Source organism: Sus scrofa, chromosome 6, assembly GCF_054392235.1.
Source record: "Sus scrofa isolate SSC_HxYL_T2T_F1_AM1 chromosome 6, Sscrofa_HxYL_maternal_Yorkshire_Landrace_v2.0, whole genome shotgun sequence".
Taxonomy (NCBI): domain Eukaryota; kingdom Metazoa; phylum Chordata; class Mammalia; order Artiodactyla; family Suidae; genus Sus; species Sus scrofa.
The window spans coordinates 125,558,556-125,578,103 of NC_139388.1; the positions used below are offsets into that span (position 1 = coordinate 125,558,556).

The 19,548-nt window shown below is 53.5% G+C and overlaps 1 protein-coding gene and 1 long non-coding RNA gene across 52 annotated transcripts in view; one reads left to right on the forward strand and one right to left on the reverse strand.

Annotated features, from left to right (window-relative positions):
* Positions 1-203: 203 nt before the first annotated feature.
* Positions 204-19,548, reverse strand: part of CELF4 (CUGBP Elav-like family member 4) — a 313,441-nt gene continuing 294,096 nt past the window's right edge. For 14 of the 50 annotated variants that reach the window (XM_084964530.1, XM_084964527.1, XM_021096323.2 and 11 more), the window contains exons 11-13: positions 14,548-14,631; positions 9,330-9,501; positions 204-426 (exon numbers count right to left, since the gene is read on the reverse strand). In XM_084964530.1, coding sequence (XP_084820656.1) covers positions 9,374-9,501; positions 14,548-14,631 — 212 coding nt within the window. In that variant the 3' untranslated portion in view covers positions 204-426; positions 9,330-9,373. Of the gene's footprint in view, positions 427-2,390; positions 2,478-9,272; positions 9,502-9,956; positions 10,036-14,487; positions 14,632-19,548 lie in introns of those variants that run through there. The other 36 variants (XM_084964519.1, XM_021096305.2, XM_021096306.2 and 33 more) reach the window with 7 other exon arrangements.
* Positions 8,673-19,548, forward strand: part of LOC110261198 (uncharacterized) — a 33,038-nt gene continuing 22,162 nt past the window's right edge. For both annotated transcript variants that reach the window (XR_014807879.1, XR_002345098.2), the window contains exons 1-2: positions 8,673-8,773; positions 9,150-9,278. This is a non-coding gene — a long non-coding RNA (uncharacterized LOC110261198). The remainder of the gene's footprint in view (positions 8,774-9,149; positions 9,279-19,548) is intronic.

Consider the following 19,548-nt stretch of genomic DNA (forward strand, 5'->3'; position numbering starts at 1 on the left):
GCCGCCCCCTGGGGACCAGGTCCCACCACACCGCTTGCCCCAGCCTGCCTCAGGCGCCCACGGGCTGAAAAAGCCCTGGGATTGGGAAGCAGCGGCTCTTCCCAGTTCCCAGCCCTGCAGCCTCCCCATCTTGTCTCAAGTGATTTTGTTTGAAAGTTGCCTTTTTTGTTTTGTTTTTCTCATTTTTCTTCATCTTCTTCTTCTTTATGTCATATATATATATATATTTTTTCCCCCAAACACGTGCCCTCTGAACTCCATAGACGCTATACTTTCCTTGAAGAAATGCGACAGTCACAGAGTGTCTGGAGTCTTCAGCTTGATTGATATTGGCTGATATGTCAAAGGTGTCATCCAACAGTTCTCATTTATAAATATATATAGAGAGAGGTTTGTTTTTTAATGTAGCCCGTTCAGCATCCTGCCCTAAAATGAAGAAAATCAGGGCTGATTAAGCCAAGAGAGGAAACACAAAACACGTCCAAACACCAAAAGGAACCTGCCTCGGGGAGGGGTTAGGGTGGGAGCTCTGAGGGATGGTGGGAGGGAAGAGACCAATATGAGAATTAGTCATGATCATGATACCAAAAAAAGAAATCGACTCTTCTAATCAGAGTAAGAAACCACTGGGAGATCTAATGGTGATGGTTGTAGCTGAGGTTTGGTTGTTGCGCAAGGGTTTTTGATTTGGGTTCCTTTAGAGTTCTGGATTGGGGGTCGGCGAGCTCTAAGGGAAGAATTTGGGACTGTGGGATATGAATTCATAATTAAACTGATCTCTGTGGGATCTAGCCCAGATACAATATGTATACAGAAGCCTAGCAAACAAGATGGAAAACAGCTAGCAGCCCAGCCCACTCCTCCCCCAGATCCCTGACATGAATTTTACAGACTCCTTGCCCAGTTTCCCAGCCAAGGTCAGTGGCTATTTGCGAGGCTATGTATATATATGTATATCTGGATATATGTGTAGAATAATTCACCTGCACATATGTGGATATACATGGATATGTGTGTATGTATATGCATAGATACACACATACACACACACACACACACAATATTTTTCTCATACATGCCAGGGAATTTAGAGGAAATTCAAAACTTCGAGAAAGTGATAGGAGAACCTAAAAGAAGTTAGAACGGATTTAATCATCAAAGTTAAATTGACTCAGACAGTCCTCGATTTGGTTTTGAATGGTGGCTTTTTGGTGTTTTGTTTTGCACTTCAAAGAAAAAAAATCATGATCTGACTAGAATCAGAAAGAGAATGCTTAATCATTGTGAATTAACAAATGAGACTCGTCTCCATTCTAGCAAGCAGCTTCCACTTATACATGGGGGTGACTGGTTACATCAAGAAAGTTAGAACTGCAAAGCCCCCATTTGAGGGGACAACGTCATGCGTATATCAATCCATGCTGGCAGGTTTTTCACACTGTTGATTCAACAAACAGCAAACCGTACACAGCAATCTAAACAATTACAACACCAAATAAAATAATAATAAAATTAAAAAACACTTGTCAAGGACCCTTTTTCAGTTGTAAACAAAAAGGTGCATTTTGCTTTTGTCAGTACTGTTTTTTTCCAAACCAACCAAAAAGCCCTCCCCAACCCCCAGGCCCCCACCTCCCCTCCCCACATTTAATTTAGCAGAAGTGGCTACAATACAAACCTTACAATTGTTCCCGGGCTCTCTCTCAAAGGCCTCGGGCTTTGAACTCTAGGTTTTTGGTTTAGAATTTTGCTTTTTTAAAATCATTCTGTTACTGCAGAGATTTTGTTTTTGTTTCTCCTTTTGAAGTGAGATTTAAAATAGCCTAACTGGAAAAAGACCAGACCTAGGAAAGTGTCAATTGAAAAAGGCCCCCAAATTTCTAGAAAAAAATAAAATCACAATATTTTCAAAGTGCAAGTAAATCAACCACGCATAGATTTTTTTTTTAAAGAAGTTTTCCTTATTTTTAAGAAAAAAAAATAATGGTTTGCACAGTTAAATGATCCCATGTCCGATCATTCGGGAATTCATCTTTATTTTTACTGTATTTTTTTTTTTTTGGTTCTTTTGTTTTTTTCTCTATGTGACATCTAGAGAAGCATAAAAAACGCTGAACAAGAAAAACCAAACAACAGAAAGTAAAACCACTGCAAGCACCAAGAACGAAACGAAAATGAGCACAGCAAAAAAGATTGTGGCAGCACAAAAGTCAAGAAAATGCACGTGTGATCATGACTGGCCAATCATCAACTGATACAACATCCAAGAAAAACGCTCCAATCACAGCACCTCCACGAAACTTGACGGCAATTGTCATGCAACCGATTCTTAGCCTTGTTACATGACGCCATCATGTCACACTGTGAACTTTGAGTTGATTTGAACTTACGGATGGGGGACTGTTTTCTCCACTCTCATGTGATTACGTGAACTTTATTCCTAGCTCAGCGCGAGACTGTGGTGGATTTGACTGGCCCTGGTTGGGTTGTTGGAATTTGATTGAATGACAAAAGAAGAAAAGATTTATATATATATTTATATATGTAGAGAGAGAGAAAGAGAGGACAAGAGTGTGGGCAAGGGGGGGAGGAGGTGGAGGGGGCGGGGAGTGTGGGGGGATGGGGGGGAGTAGGGTTGAGGGTGAAGAAGGGCAAGGAAGAAGTTAAAACAAAATTAAAAGGTTTATACAGCACCAGACCACAGCATCAATCTAAAAGCTCTGATGAGAGAACACCAGTCAAATTATAGGAGAACTGAAAAAAAACTCAAAGGATGGAGGAAGCCAGCAGACAAACGACATGGGCACGTCAACACACACGCACACGCACGCACGCATGCGCACGCGCACGCACGCAAGGTTGTTTATGAAGACACGTGATACACTGTGAACAGCAGCAGAACCTCACACAGGGCCACTAAGGGCATCCGTCATGCGCTGGGAAGAGGAGGGAGGGTGTAGGCCATTTGGCGAGGAGGCCAGAAAAAAAATAATGAAACAGCCCCTCAAACCACCTTGGCCGGCAAGCACGCTCTCTGCTTTTCATCACCCTGGATTTTTTCTCTCTTGCCCAGATGCCTGCCTCCCCAACCTTCCGGTGGCTTCAGCCTGTGGACCAGCAGGGGTGGGGTGGGGTGGGGTGGGATGGGGTTGGGGGGCAGCCTGACAGGGTGGCCCTGTTCGGCTGGGTGGGTCACAGACTGGCTAAAGTTACCGCTGTATCCCTGGGGTCCATCCGCGAAACAGCTTGCGGCCCAGTAGAGTCCACACCGACAGCCACTTGGCCCTCCCACCCTGTCCGGTCCCGCCGCATGGGGAAGGGTGCCTTCAATAAAAGAGCTCCCAGGGTGTGAGGTGTGATCCTCTCCCCTTCCACTGTGCCTCAACCCTCTTTCCTCGGAACCTTCAGAAAATGAACACTTTAAGTTTTGAGATTTAGAGTAAATCGCATCAATATTCTTGGGGTTCTACAAACACACCCTGGCACTCCTGGTTTCATTTCCTAATCACCTTACTCCCTCTGCTTTGCTCCCAAGAGGCCACATGTGGCCAAAGTGAGGCTGCTTCAGGGAACATGAAGCCTTTAGTAGCCCTGCAGGGTAGGTGACACAGGACAAACCACTGGACAGGGGTGTGCGATGATGGCCCTGGATCTCCCGTCCCTGCTGCTGTCACTTGTGATTTGCTGCCCTCCCCAACTCTCCCTCCCCATTTCGGTTCCTTCACCCCCTACACCCCTTGGCCTACCCTCCAGCTTTCTAAACTGATGGGGCTCATAGGCCCTGACCTGCCTTCTTTACTGGTGGTGCCCTAACTGGTGGAGGCTGAGTTCCCTTCTCTGTCACGCATCATCAAATTATTTCAATTTCAGTTGTCTTGAGCACACCACACCACTTGGAGTTCTTTGACCCCACCCAGGGCATCTGGGGTCTCCAGCCGTACCCACTCCTCATGGTTAACCCCTGAGCTCCTCCCCAGCCCCCACTCCTCTGCAGCACCCGGGGGCCTGTGCCAAAGCCTATGCATCAGGCTTATCTGCAGGGTTTCTGATGCACTCAGCTTCTCCATGCAGCGGCTTCCGCTCTCAGCTTTGTGCTTTCCTTCAGGGAGTGTTGAAGGGAAGCCTGGGATTGTGACATGTTACTGTGGATAAGATGCAAAATAGCTAAGAAGTGACTATTTTAAGCCTAAACCCAGCCTCCAGCTCTGCCTGCTCAGAGGAGCCCCCAGTTCCTTTTCCTCCACGGAGCCCTGCCCTGCCTGCCTGTCCAGGCTGGGTCCCTGCTCTTCCAGGGCCCATCATGGGCCTGCCTGCATCTCCAGCCCCTCGTGAAAAAAAAGCCCTTAGACCCACCACGCAGGATGGCCAACTGGCGGGCCCTTGGGGTGGGAGAAGAGGCCTAAGAACTGAGAAGGGCAGTGCCATCAGGGGTCAGCCATGGCAAATGCAACTAAGGGACCTCTAGGGATATGCCCACCAAGTCCAAGTCCAGAGCACCTTCCAGGTGTCCACACCACTGTGCTTCTTTGCTGGCTCCCAGCTTTCCTCCAGCCCTTCAGTGCTTGGTGCTGCCTGACCCTGGGGGTTCAAGCCTGACTGTAACACAGCCTCTCCCCAAAGCTCAAACTGGGGAAATTTCTCAAACATGCTCATCTCTGAACAGCATGGGGAAGCTTGGATCAGGCCTGGGAAGCCCCACCTCAGGACCTGGCTGAGGAAATTATGGTCAGACTGAGGCAATTCAGATGCAGGGGCTAAACAGAGCTGGCCTCTAATGTTCTGAAGGCCAGGCCCAAAGCCACAGCCCAGCACCAGGTAGGTCAGACCCAAAGCACCCATGCCTACAAAGCTCGGAGCGGATGCTGTGCAAAACCACACTCAGAACCCAAGTCCAGGGACCAGGGATGGGGCTTCCAAGGGGTCAAACACGCCGCTCAGCTTGACCTCCCCCCACAGAACCCCAAGGCTGGGTGCCTGCCCACACCCACCCAAGGTGTGAGCCAGTGAGGTCTGAGAGGGGACAAGGGGCTTGAGTGTCTGCCTGGCCCTGGCCACATTCACGTTTTTGCTCATGCTTCTGGCCTGTGTTTCCTTCCTCTTACTTTCCCATCTTTGCACAAACTAAGGAGCCCAGCAGCTAGAGTGGCAGGGAGCAGCAAAGAAGCCAGGGACCCTACACTCCCATCCATCAGGATGGGCAGACCCCACCCTATCCAGGCTTCATTTTGTGAAACCAAAGCCCAACCACGTTCCTCCTCCCTACAGCTGCCCTGCCTGGGCTGGGGGGTGGGGGGCTCTCCTTCCCCAGACCCCCATCACTCCACTTCTGACCCTTGCCTCTGTCTTCACTGCTGGCTCTGAGATCACCTCCCTGTTGCCCCTTCACGCCTAGCTATGGATTGTCCCTCGGTCCCTGCGTAGGTTGGCTCTGCCCTTCTGAGCACCTAGGACTCATCATCTGTAAAGAGCCTTTACTGCCCTAAAAAAAAATCATGCAATTTTTTAAGCTGCCTTTTTTTTTTTTTTTTTTTTTTTTTTTTTGGTTCTTCAGGGCCATACTTGTGGCATATGGAGGTTCCCAGGCTAAGAGTTGAATCAGAGCTACAGCTGCCAGCCTAAGCCACAGCCACAGCCATGCCAGATCTGAACCGCATCTGTGACCTACACCACAGCTCACGGAAATGCCAGATCCTTAACCCATGAGCGAGGTCAGGGATCAAACCCTTGTGCTCATGGATACTTGTCAGGTTCCTTACCGCTGTGCCACAATGGGAACTCCCTAACTGCTTCTGTGGTGCTCTTTCCTCCCTCCCTCACTGGCAGCAGCCACTTCTCACTGCAGTCCTGGAGCCTGGCCCTTACCTGGTACCCACCTTCTGTCTTGGTCCTGGGTGGGGAGGCCTGAATGCACCACTTGTTAAAATCCTGTCTGAATGAAGCTAACGGGTCAACTCTACTGTAGGAATCTACCCTAGGTGGGGGAGGGGTAGTCAGATGGCTGACCCCAGAGAAGTGAGATGTCATATGTGTCCCCTGATATTCAGGACATTCTAGGATGGGAGGCACGGGGTGGGTGAGGATGGCAGTGGGGTTTATCATTCTCCTCACTTGAAAGGGTTAAGAGCACAGCCTCTGGAACTCCCTCCCCTTCTTTCTTGGCTTCAAATCCTGGCTCTACCACTCAGTAGCTGATTGGTAAGTGACTTAATCTGTCTGTGCTCCATCGGTAAAATGGGAATGATAACTACTCACCTTATAGGCGGCTACAGTTATGTCTTAGAGCTGCCACCTATAAGAACTCTGCCTCATGCATGGTAAACACAGCGTGAAAGTCTGCAGTTCTCAGCTTCCTGACCTTTGTATTCCCCAGTGGAAGAACCACTCTGCTTTTGAAGCCACTCCTTTCAAGCCCCCAGCCCAGTCACGACTACTGGCTGGCTCTACCCTAAGGGGCACTTCTTACCTACCTCCCAAACAACAAATCTGCCTTCCCCACCCCTTCATCTGGAATTTCTCTGACCTAAATGTTCTCTCCAGTGATAGGTTTTAGTTTTACATTGAAGTCTAAGAGACGAAGGGGCAGGCTGCTTTTGGGGGAACCACAAAATATACCCACAGGGGCCCCTAAGAATCTCAGGACATGACTATGAAACATGCCCCCTGCTTAAAAAGTCCTCTGATGGGAGTTCCCGTCACAGCTCAGCAATTAACGAACCTGACTAGCATCCATGAGGATGAAGGTTCGATCCCTGGCCTCACTTGGTGGGTTAAGGATCCAGCATTGCCATGAGCTGTGGTGTAGGTTGTAGGCATGGCTTGGAACCCATGTTGCTGTGGCTGTGCTGTAGGCTGGCAGCTACAGCTCAGATTCGACCCCTGGCTTGGGAACCTCCATAGGCCTTGGGTGCAGCCATAATAGACAAAAAAAAAAAAAAAAAAAAAATTCCTCTGATGGCTCCAACACTTGGGTTTCATCATTGAAGAAATGCCTCAAGGGCAGAACTAAACATATTTAAGAAACCGTGTTCCAAGTCACGAAAGGGCTGCTTTCACTGCACTGTCTCTTCTCAGGAAAGGCACCCATCCTCTGGCTGCCGCAGTGACTGTGTGAGCACAGAGCCAGAAGCTCCTTGAGGGCAGGATGGTGACCATGCATCTCTGCACATCCTGGCACTGAGCCAGCATCTGGCATGGGGACATGCCCAAGCTCTGAACCACAGTGTGTGCCCATTTCATGTAGGCCACAGATGGGCAGGGGGGAAACTCAGAAAGCAAGAGAAGCGGACTTTGCTTCTCTAGCCTTGCAGTGAGTAGAGGCTTCAGCCCCCTCCTGGGTGGATGAAGGGTATACTGCTGGCAGGGGTGGGATCTGAGGGGAGGCTGGGAAACTGGAGAGTGCCCTCCCAAACTCTGGACTCTAAACCTCCACTCGGACGTCCAACTGCCACGTGCCTGACCTCTTTCCCAACCCCTCTCCATTTCGGGTCACGACTTTACTCTTCCTGTCACTAGGGCCAAAAGCCAAGTGTCATCCTTCATGCCTCTTTCTCTCACACCCCCTCTAATTCCTTATAAACAGCACCAATTTGGAGATCCCACTGTGGCTCAGTGGTAACGAACCCAACTAGTATCCACGAGGTCGTGGGTTTGATCCCTGGCCTTGCTCAGTGGGTTAAGGAACCCCTGTTGCCATGAGCTGTGGTTAGGTTGCAGACACTGTTTGAAGGTCGCAGATGCGGCTTGGATCTGGCATTGCTGTGGCTGTTCTGTATGCTGGCAGCCACAGCTCCAATTCAACCCCTAGCCTGGGAACTTCCATATGCCGTGGGTGCAGCCCTAAAAACAAAACAAAACAAAAAACTAACAGCACCAACTCCCTCACATCACATCCACTGCTGTCCCCTTTGACTGAGTGGTCCAGACATTAGACCTCTGCTTCAGGTCGGACAGGCTATCAACACACTGGCCAGCGATTCTCCTGAAATGCAAGTTAATCTTCTACACAGGGCTCTCCACTGGCTCCCCTGGACCCACACACCCCCGTTTCAGAGGAGAGGCCTCAGTCCCTACAATGGCCTGTGGGTCCTACATCAGGTGGTCCTGCTCACCTCGGGGATCTCCTTTTCCACTATGCGCCCCACTGCCCATACTCGATCCTCCCTCTCCTCCAGTCACTTTGGCCTCCTGCTGGTCCTTGCACACACTCCCTTTCCCTCACCTTGGAGCTTTACCCTGGCTGTTCCCTCAGTGTGAGGACGTGCTCTTCCAGACCCTGGTATGGCTCTCCGGCTCCCCTTCTTCAAATCTTCACTCAACTGTCACTTTCTCAATGAGGCCTACCCTGACTATCTAATTTAACAGTAACCAACCATTCTGATGCACTACATAAGTTACTCTGTGATCATATGCTTTTGTTTACTGTCTGACTCCCTTCCTAAGGACAAGGACCCTTATCAGTGTTACTGCTGAGTACCTAACTACCTGGCCCTCAGTACTGCTGAAGCAGCGGAAGGCTGGGCAGCCTGTCCCTGGCCTGTGAACCAGCTGGGACTGCAGGAGTACCCCGCCACAAGGAAAACCAGCTGAAGGTGGACTTTTGATGGCCGGGCACATCTCCTCCCTCCCCCCTTCCCCAGGAAGCTGCTTCACCCAGGGGAGCACGTGGCCTGGAAGAGGAGTGGCCGACTGTGCCTCCAGCTGTATGGCAGGACCTAGGCAGAGCAGGAAAAGGTGACACCTGCCCACTCGCCATGGCCTCAGTAAAGCGGGCAGGGTAAGTGGCCCCAGTCCTATACCATCACCCTCCTGGGCTTCTGTCCCATCCTGTTTTGGTTTTGGGGAAAGCTCCCTTTGAAAATCCTGTGGCTCCTCTCCGGATTGAGCTGTGGGGAACTGGAGGGGTGAGGGGGTCAAGTGTCTAAAAGCCACCAGCCCTTCAGGCAGGAGAGCTGGGGAGGGGAGAGTCAAGGAATCTGGGAGAAGGCCCCGGCATAGGCCTGCAGCTCCCCTCTGAGCCTATGCCGCCCTCAAACTCTCCTAGCCCGAGCTTGTCATCTGCTCACCCCAGGGTTTTCTGGCAAACAAGATCGCCAGCGCAGACCTCCTCAGAGCGGTTCCCTCACTCCTGCCCCCTCTTGGCTCTGCGGCAGGGGGATGACCACAGCTCTGCGCCTGCCCCCTAGGCACCGGGCAAGGAGCAGGTCGAGCCGGGCGCAGCGGGTCCAAGGCACAGCGAGGGTCCAGCCCACAGAGGCCAGAGGAGGCGGCGGGTCCGTCAGGTATCAACCTCCCCAACCCCCCATCCCCGCGCCCCGGCGGCCCCCGGTTACCTGTGCGAGTCCTGGTCTCCCCCGGGGGACGCTCCCGCCGGCGCTCAGTACGGGCGATTGGCGTCTTTGGGCCGCTTCAGCTGCACCTTGAGCCTCTTCATGCCGATCTGGAAGCCGTTCATGGCCTGGATGGCGGTCTGCGCGCTGGCCGGGTTGTCGAAGCTCACGAAGCCTGGCGAGACACGAGGGACGAGGGCCTGGGTTTCCACGGGGCCACCCCGGCCGGGAGGGGGCGGGTGGGGAGAGAAGGTCCGGGGGCCGAGGGCAGGGCGGGGCGGGCGGCGGCCCCTCCCCGCTCCCACCGCCCCTCCGGGCAGGGGCGGGGCTCGAGGCTCCTCCCCCCACCGGGCCCCGCCCCCAGCCCGGCCTCGCGCCCTCCACAGTCCGCGTGCGCGCGGCCCCTCCCGCGGCGGGCACAGCCGAGGTTTTCGGCTCGCCGGCCCGCGCTGCCCCCAGCTGGGCCGCCCCCCGCTGCATGTCGGCTCTGGGCGGCGCCGCTCTCCCGGACGCCCTCTCCCCCGGGCGCCGCGCCCGCGGCGCTGCGGGGACTCGGAGAGGCGCCCGCCCCCCACCCCGGCCGGCCCCGGCACCTCAGCCCCCGCCTGCGGTGGGAGAGGGCGGACACACCTGCGGGTGGAGGAGTTTATTGGACACTGTCCTCCCTGACAGGAGGGGGCCTGGCAGCGGGAGGGCGCGGGGTGCCGGCCTGGGGAGAGAGAGGAGTGCGAGGGGAGGGAGGGGAGGCGCCACGGAGCGAACTTCACCGCCGTTTTCCGGCCGCCCCCCTCGCGAGCGCCGCCCGGCCGCGGGGCAGGGCAGAGGCAGCGGCCCCGCCACCCCTCCGCCCGCCCCTGTCCTGGCCGAGGCCCAGGCTCCGAGTGGACACCGGGGTCAGTCCAGACCAACTCGAATTAACCCGCCACCTCGCCCCCAGAGGCCGTCCGCATCACCCTTTTGTTTCTTAAAACACCCTGGCAGCAGGAGCTCTGGCCCAGGACTAAGCACGTGCCCTGTTGATGTGTCCCCGTGAACCCCTCATAACGCTAATAATGGTATAATAATAATAATAGTGAGCTGAGGGCCTTTTTCATGTGCTACAGACTGCAGGAGTGTTGTTTACACGTTGACTCCTCCCAACATCCCAGGACAGACCATCCGTGGCTCCCAATCATCTTCTCAAACATGCAATTCCCACATAGGAATGGATTCGGTTCCCATGCTTCAAAGTCACCTTTCGGAGCCTGGAATGCATCTCTTTACAGAGACCACACTACTTTAGCATTTCCCCAAATGGCCCTAATAGATGCTACTTTAGAAATGGCCTTTTGTGGTCAAGTAGGTCAGATCCCTCTGGGACAGTTCAAGGCACAGGAACAAATAAAAACATCCCCCCTCCCACCCCAATTTCTCTCTTCTTTCTAGCATTGTTTAACCTAATATTTCCTGGCATTTATTTGACTTTAGAGGCCCTTTCTCCTGTGCAATGGCCCTAGATCCTGCTAAATATATGAAACTAAGCTTGGCAAAGTTCCCAGGCTATGCTACACACATGCCTTATTTGGGGTGTGTGTCCCCAAGAGGCCATCCAAGGGTTAGATGTACAGACCCCACTGAAGTTGAAAGCTGCTTTCTTGGTTCACTGTCTATGGGCCCGCCTGCAATTCCTCCCTCATTCTCCCAGTGTAGTGGCTCTTTCTCCCTTTTTACCTCCACCCCAGATGCCACCTCCACCAGTCTCTTTACTCTTTCTCTGCCCTGCATTTGTGCACATTTGCCCTTGCAGCCACATGTCATCAGAGATGGGGGAGGGGTGTGTGTGCAGGTATGTGAGTGTACACAAAAGAGCAAGCATGTGAGCTCAGATCAGAGCTGGGCCCTGGGCAACATAACCAACATCTATATTACTCTACATACCAAATACATAGGAAAGATGTGGGATAATCCATAGTTGGAGATCAATGTGAGTCATCTTTCCACCTCCCTGTCTCATGTCCTCCTGGCCCAACCCTTTCCCGCCAACCTCAATGTCTGGTGACTACAGTGAAGCTGTTAGCAGAGCAGTTTTCAAATGTGTGAATGGGGCATCTGTTACATGCTTTTCCCCAGATTAGAGAGGGTGGGTGAACTAAAAGCCTCTTTCCGTCCTGGGCCAAGAGAGCCTGTGGGTGACAGGCCCCTCCCTAAAAATCAAATATGAATAAGGTGGGGAAGAGATGGAAGAAAGATAAAAAGGCCTGAGGCGTAAAAGGATGGAGAGAAGGTCACAGAGGAGAGGCACTCAGCCTTTGGGACCAGTTCTTGAAGCCTAGGGGTTGGGAAGGATTCCACGCTTAACTTTTTTTCCGGAACTAATTTGGTTAACTGGCTAGAGTCAGGGCAGGCAGCATCTCCCTTGCTTACCTGCCCTGGGCAAGGCTCTGGGCACCATCTTACAAGTTCACCATTTCCAGGCCTGTGTCCCTTCTCCCAGAACCCCCTGCCCCATTCCTCCCACTCCTGAGAAAGCTCCTGACTCCCAGACTGTGGGCAGTGGTGAGGCACGATGCCTTCCTGCTGGCCCTCCAGCCCCTTTTCCAGCTTAGAAGCCATTTGTGCTGCACATCGGCTCACGAAGGCCACTGGATGATTCTGTTTATGCTTATAAAGATCAAGTGGGGCCTTTTAGGAGTTCACTTTAATAGAGGATCACACGTGCAGCAAAACAGCCCCGCCTTTGGGGTGTTAAGGGGCCCTAGTGCCTCCAGAGGGTCTGCTCTGGCCAGCTCCCTCCCATAGCCCATCTTGGGTAACCTTCACAGCCTCTCTGAGAGCTGACGCTAAAATCCCCATTGCACAAACGAGGGCAGGGACCCAGGCAATAAACCACTTGCCCATGAGCACGGGCTGGGCAGAGCTGGGCAGGCTCCGCTGCCAGAGCTGGTGACGGAGCCCAAGAGGCTGAAGGAGGAGCTACTGGATCAGTCAGCTTGACGGGAGCCTATCCTTTCTTAAGGCCAGTAGATATTCAGCACTAGATGTTTGTTCTGGAAGAGTGAAAAGAGCCTGAATAGAGGTATCTGGAGGGGGCCTTCCAGAAAAAGCAGGACAAAAATCTTTGCTGGAGAACTTGAATGCACTCATGGCAAGGGTGGTCTGGGAACAGCACAGCACAGATGCTCAAGGAAATGGCTGCAGACTGAGCCTGCTCCGGCCCGAGTGCCCAGCATGTTCTGGGCTCTTTGCAGTTTTCTTCTGATTTGGGGAACATCTGAGGCTTACTTAAAGAGTAAGTTTCTACACCCATGTTTGTTTCTACACCCATGATTGTAATTTGTGAGAAACACCAAACAGTAGAGGGATGCAAGCCAGTCTTTTCTTTTTGCCTTGTTTTCCCATTTCCCAGAAGCTGGGGCAACTCTGTGCCACAAAAGTACCACAGATCTTCTGTGGCAGCTGCCAGAGGGGAAGGGACAATGTGCAAAGATTCCAATTGCCTTGGGGGACATACTTTGCACCCTGAAGCCCTTCATGGTCCTGGAAACCTGGTCTCCAAACTGGGATCTCTTTAACATGTGCTTCTTGGTTCTTCTACGCTCTTATACCTTCTCCCCTCCCCTGCCCCAAGGGGTGGCCTGGGTTCCCTAGCCAAAGCGGGATCATCCTCTGTCCTCACAGCCCCAGAATGTGGGGGTCAACCTGGAGGTACTAGGCTTCTGGAAGACTCAGCTCTGGTTCCATGTGTAGCTCTTGAGGGACTGGACTCCTTAAGCCTTGGGGACTCTTGAATGGGTCTAGCCCCAGAAAGAAGCTCTCAGGGAGGCAGACGAAGAGGTGGGAGAGGGGCTGAAGAGGAATGTAGGGTGGTGGTGTGGGGAGGGGGTGGGTTTCCAGTTCTGAAGCAAATCAAAACTCAGGATGCCCAGTTAAAATGGAATTTCACACAAACAATGAAATACTTTTTGTAGTACTAGTATATACCCAATATTGCATGGGACATATTACATGTAATACCTGGGAAATATGTATACTAAAAATGCATCCATCATTTATCTGAAATTCCAGTTTAACTGGGCATCCTGTTTTAGCTGACAATCATATTCCTAAATCCTCCCAAGATCTGTCTCCCATCTAACACCTGCCACCAGGAGAATTTCCCCAAAGGATCTTCGCCCCATTACTCCCACCATCGTCCACTGCCTACCACACCACCTGAGGCATCTTCACCTGAATGGTGGGAAACCCTCCCCAGCACAGACCCGCCCTCACAGCTGATCTCCCCTGAACCCTCCTTTCTCCCCAAAGCCTCCTGCTTCCTCATTTACTAACCTTGGACTCTTCCTCCTCCCAGCCCCCATGCCCTCATCCATTCTATTCCCACTGCCTAGAATTCCCTCCCCTTCCTGTAGGTCTCTTTGCATCCACCTGCCTTTCTCACTCCATTACTTGGTGCCTCGCAGATTTCACTGCTGTTGAATGGATGTAATTTTCATCTAAGCTCAGACCTGAGGCTTCCTGAGGGCAGGGTACCAGTTTCCACTTCCTGACTCCTCAACAATTCCAATTCGGCTCTGGTGGCCTGAGGGGGGTGGGTGGGGAGAGGAGGGGGTCACTGGATGGCAAGAGGGGAGCAAAGAGCAGGGTAGACAGAAAAGGAGGGCGGGGGCAGGACAGAGAGGTGGACAGAGGACGCCCTGTGGCAGGCAGGGTAGGGGTCTCAGCAGGGTGGACCCCCCCACCCCAAGGATCATGTTTTTTTTTTTTTTTTACCTGGGAGGAGGGGCCTTTTACCCAGTGGGAGGGGCCACTGGGACTTGACAGGAGAGGGATGCTGGAAGAATGGGTGTTGGCAGACTCTGCTCCCTGCCCCTCCAGCCCTACCCAAGGTGGATCCCTTTCTCAGTGGGTGGGAATGGAGTTTTTTTTGGCTGTGAGGAGAGACTGTCTCTTGGACTGGGACTGGGGAGTTGGGGGGGCCGGATGGGGGCAGGCAGGGAAAGCCAAGAAGCCAAAAGAACAGAAGACAGAAGAGGGGTGAGAGATGGGGGGTTGGGCACAGGGAGCACTTCCGGGACTGGGGAGCAGCGTGAAGGAGCAGGTTAAAAGCAGTTGGACACCAGTAAGTTGGTGCGAGCACCGCCCTGTCCTAGGTGAAGCTAGTTGGTTTGTTATCTTTACCCACCAAAGCATTTACTTTGGTTAGTCGCCCGATCCACAAACACTTTCGAGGAGATGACATTACCGAAAGGGAGGAACATCTGCATCAGCTCAGCGTCCCCAAACTCCTGGGGCAGATGGTAGATGAACAGGTTACAGCCCTCGGGCCCTGCGGTGAGGGGGAGTGGGGCGGGGGAGGAGGGATGGCGGGGTGGGGGAAGAGAGAGACAGAGGAGAGGTGAGCGAGTTAGGCAGCGGCAGCAGGGAGGGGTGGGGTGCGAGGTTAGGAGGGGGGGTCTCATCCAAGATCCGAAAGCGGCCACAGAAAAGTGGGCTCTGCTGAGCCCTGGGTCTGAGCTCTGCTCTCCACCGTGCCCTTGGGCAAGTCACTGAACCTCTCTGCGCCTCAGTGGTCTCTTCTGCAAACGGATCTGCAACAGGGTACCTGGCAACTCTAGGGCTCCAGGGGTGGAGTCGACCAGCAATGGGGGAAACGTGCCAAGGCCTGGTCAGTTGTGGGGGTGAGATGCTGAGGAGAGGCTGGAGGAGGGAGACCCACTGGGCCCCTGCTCAGGTGAGGATGGAGGGAACCACCCTGGGGCAGCCATGCTGTGGAAACCTCACTTCCCCTACCCCCACAGGCAGGACTCTGGGGCCTGGAATCCCCATCCTCCTCCCTGACTGGTCCCCAATGACTCTATCCTCTGCTGCCCTGAATCTTTCTGTTTTTTGGTTGTTTTTGTTTTTGTTTTTTTGCTTTTTTAGGGCCACACCCGCGACATACAGAGTCAGGTCCACATGGAGGCCAGGGGTTGAATCAGAGCTGTAGCTTCTGGCCTATGCCACAGCCACAGCCACACCAGATCCAAGCCACATCTGTAACCTACCATAGCTCACAGCAATGCCAGATTTTTAACACACTGAGCAGGGACAGGTATCCAACTGCATCCTCACGGATACTAGTCAGGTTCATTACCACTGAGCCACAGCGGGAATTCCTGCCCTGAATCTTATACTCAGCCCTGATCCTGAAGGTGGAAACCAAGATTTATCCTGTTGCCTCCAGCAAGCTAGGTGAGCAGAAGGGGCTTCACCACAAGGCTCTGTGGTAGGAGACCCACCAAGCCTCAGCATAGGAAAGACTCCCCATTATTACATGTATAACAGCCCTGCCACTTCCACAGCATCAACTACATGCCAGGCTGTTCCATGCACTTTATCTGCATGTTAATTCCCTTAATCCTCACAGCAGCCCCCTGCGGTAAGTACTATTGTCACCCCCATTTCACAGATGGCAAAAGTGAGGCCCAGAGAGGTTAAGTCACCTACCCAGTCACACAGCTAGTAGGTGATGGAGCCAGGATGAGAACCCAGACCCAGGCCATTGGCCTCTGTCTCTGTGCCTTCCTCTCTACCTACCATAAACCTCAGTGCCCCAGAAACCCTGAACCCTGGTGAGGTCTTTGAAGTTCCGAAATTTCCAGATAGCTAAGGTTTACTTTTTTTTTTTTAATGGCCAAAATGCTCAGTTTTAACTCTTTGAAAGGGAAACCTCCCCAAGGTCCATCTTTTCCCTGCCATCCAAAATAGAGTAGGCCACATATAACAACCTTTTAAAGTGTGGTCATTTCCATGCTTGTTTCCCACCTAAGGAAACCATGCAGAGGAAACAGCTGCACTTTCTAAGAACGAGATAAAAACCGAGGTTCTGATCAGAGGCTGGTGGAAACCAAAGCACAAACTTTAAAGCAAAGGCTGTAAAGCACCAACATGGGCAGATACGTAGCTTTCCCAGCCAGAACCCCGGCTCCCTGGGAGGCGCGAGGCTGACAGATAACCCAGTTTTGAAGGAAGCATCAGCTCTGGAGTCTCTCTGCCCTTTTCTCCCCACCCCCCAACCCGCCTTCCCCAACTTCCTCCCTCCACCCCCTTGAGGTTCACAGCTCATGCCAAGAGTCCTCTGACCTCCAAAGCATTCCCCGGAACCAATGACTTCCTTGGTCCTGGTCCCTGCCCTGCACCTTCTGCCCATCCCCCACCCTCTGGCTTCCCCTCCCTGGACTGCTGACGGCACTTTCAGAACCGGCGCAAGATACTCCCTCACCCACTGCTGGGGTCCCACGGCTGGATTCCTGCAGCTCTGGTGGCCCTCCCCTCACCCCATCTCCTCTACCCACGGTGTGTTCTCACTGCCCTGTGAATGAATCCCCAGCTAGACGTGAGTCCCCTTGGGGCATGAACTAGCTTGAAGGCCTAATCTAAGCCGCATCTCCTCCAGGACCACATCCAGGTCCTCCCCACACCCTCTCGCCTCCAGGGCTCCAGGAGTCCATAGCTTGTATTCAGCAGTCTGAGGCTTTCTCTCCTGTATGTCTGGAAGGCTTTCTCTCCAGCCAGAAGGGGGCGCGCTCTAGGGGCAGGGGCCTCTGCCTTTCCCCATCCTCCTAACTCCTCCCCCCACCTGTGCCTTCCCCTCTCCCCCCATCCCCACTCTTCCAGGCTTCCCGGGCCTGGGCCCCACCCCCACCCCATGCTGATACCCACCTTTAACTTGAGGCCCTCCCTACAAGCTCAAGCTTTCTGCAAGCTGCTTTGTGTGGATGCTATTTCTGTTCTTAAAGAGACAAGAAGCCACCAGGCGCCCAGCCTCTGGGCTCAGTTCCCTCAGCATAGAGTGTGGCTGAGCCTCACAGGGACAGCTCTCCCAGCCCCAACCTGGCCTTCTACCCCTCACCCCTCAACAGTGAGCCTACATATTGTCCTGCTCCAGCTACCCCGGAGCCCTTAGTGCATTCCCTGAACCACAGACTAGAGAGCATCCAGCTGACATAACTGCAGGACTTTGGAGATCAATCTGGTCCCATCCAGCCTTCTGAGAGATGGTGAAACAGAGTGCCAGAGACAGGTGACTGCCCTGTGCCACCGCCCCTCACACAATAACCCAGGCCAGTGTGTGAGCAGACAGCCTCAGGTGCTTTGGGCACCTGTTTTCAGGCTCAGCTCAAAGAAAAGAGACCTGGAAGGGGAGTCCTGACAGCAATCATCGTGTCCTGGTATTTCAATGGCATGACACAAGGGAGGTGACTGTGGTAGAAAGAGGCATGGCTGGAGAAACACAGCCTTTCTCTCCTCTGTGCTTCACACAACCCTGGACATGGCTTTGGGCTGGCTCTAACCCCCCATCAGCCTGTCTCCCCCCATTTTCAGGCTCCTCCTCATACTTTGCAGCACCCAGGCCCTTCCCCTTCCATCCTCCCTGCCTCAGATGTCCATCACCCCATCCCTACATGTTGAAGACATCATCCTGCAGGACCCCAAAGCCTTGCCTGATGACACACTCCCAGGGATGTGAGCTCTCTAGGTATCTGGGTTCATGTCTCACATGTCCCCAAGCCCTGCTCCCCACGGCACTAAAGTCGGGGAGAATGGGGACCACAGTGGGAGATTCCCCTGCCCCAGGGGGGACTGGCCACACAGGGTTGGCTCTAGGGGGCAGGGCCTGGGGGTGGGGGGAACTGAAGTTGCTCAGAAATGGAGAGAAGGTATGCAAAAGAGTTTCAGAGCTAGATGCATGTGTTGGTACAAAGTGTGAGGTGTGGATGGGGCAGAGAACAGATGGAGGGACTGGGTTTGAGGCCAGCGGTAGGGGCTGTGATGTGTGTTGGTCAGAGCAGTGCTAACCTGCAGTTCTGGGGGAGAGGGGCAGGGTTTAGAGATCTCTGAGCCCACAGGCCAGAGTGATGCAGGGAACTGACTATGAAGCAAGGGTGGGTCGGCTTGAAGCCAGTGAGGTGATAAGGGCAGGAAGGGCCCGTGGACACAGCTCTATTCTGGGCCTGGGATGCCTGGACCCTACTGTTTGTGGTTCTGACCTGATAGATGTGGCACTGGAAAGCATGGGCTGGAGGGAGGAGGGCAGCAACAAGGGCAGGCTCCAAGCCCAGGGCCCAGGAAGGGGACCCTCTGATGGGCCATCCAACACCCCTACTTCACAGACAGTCCCAGGTGTGACTCGGAGCTGCAGCAGGGCAAGCCTGCAAGAGCAAGCAGGGGGTCTCTGTGCAACCCTCTGGGTTCCTGTAGCTAGATCCTCAGAGGCCTGGGGAGGAGATGACGCAGACCTCAGAAGCTTCCCCACGCATGTGAAAGATGATGCCTCAGGTACAATTGTGCAGGAGGTGACGAGCTGGTGGGGGAAGGACTGCGTGCTTCACGGTGAGAAATTGCAGGCGGCTGCTGGAGTTTGGAAGGCAGACTCAAGCTCATTTGACCCTCGCACCCCACTAGGGAATGATCGTCACTGTCCTCATTTTCAAGGTGAGGAAACCAAGGCTGATAGAGGAGAGGCTGAGCTGAGAGACACCCAGAAGAGTTTGCTTGAAAGACCAAGCTCTCAGCTGTCCAGGCTCTGGAGCCTGTTCAGAGCCTGTCTGACTACAGGGCTTTGGACCCGCAGACCCACAGGTCCTGTCCAGGACTGGCCCATATCCCACAGCTCTGGAACAGTCCATTGTGGAGGCTACAAGCCATAGATGTGGAGACCACTGGAGCACCCTGGGGCAGGCGTGGTGGCCTGACTGGCAGGATGATCCTTTTCCTGGGGTAGGAAGAAAAGACCCCCTCAAACTGAGCTCTTTAACCTTCCTGCATCTCTAAAAGGGCTTGTTATCCAGCTCCTGCAGGGCTCTGGGCTCTGGAATGGAAGGGCTCTGAGAGTCTTTATGGATTCCAGACTCCTGAAGCCCACTAGCCTTGCTGGCCTGCCCAGGGCCTCCAGATGGGGCTTTCTAGGAGCCCCCCTTTTCACTAGGCCTACATTGGAGCACCCCCATCCCCTGCCCTGGGATCTCTAGGTGACCCTCCTGGTTTCCTTGAGGGCACAGTTTCTGTCCCTGATGAACTGGTCTCCCTGCTCCCGCTCACCACACCAGCCATGAGCAATCCTATTTCTCTCCTTCCTTTCCACTGGCCTTCCCTGACCCTTCATACAACACACAGACATAGTCACCTTGGCAACACCCCAGCGGAAGGCCCAGGTGAGCAACCTCTTTGGGGGGGAGGAGGAGGGAGGGGCATAGGAGCCCTG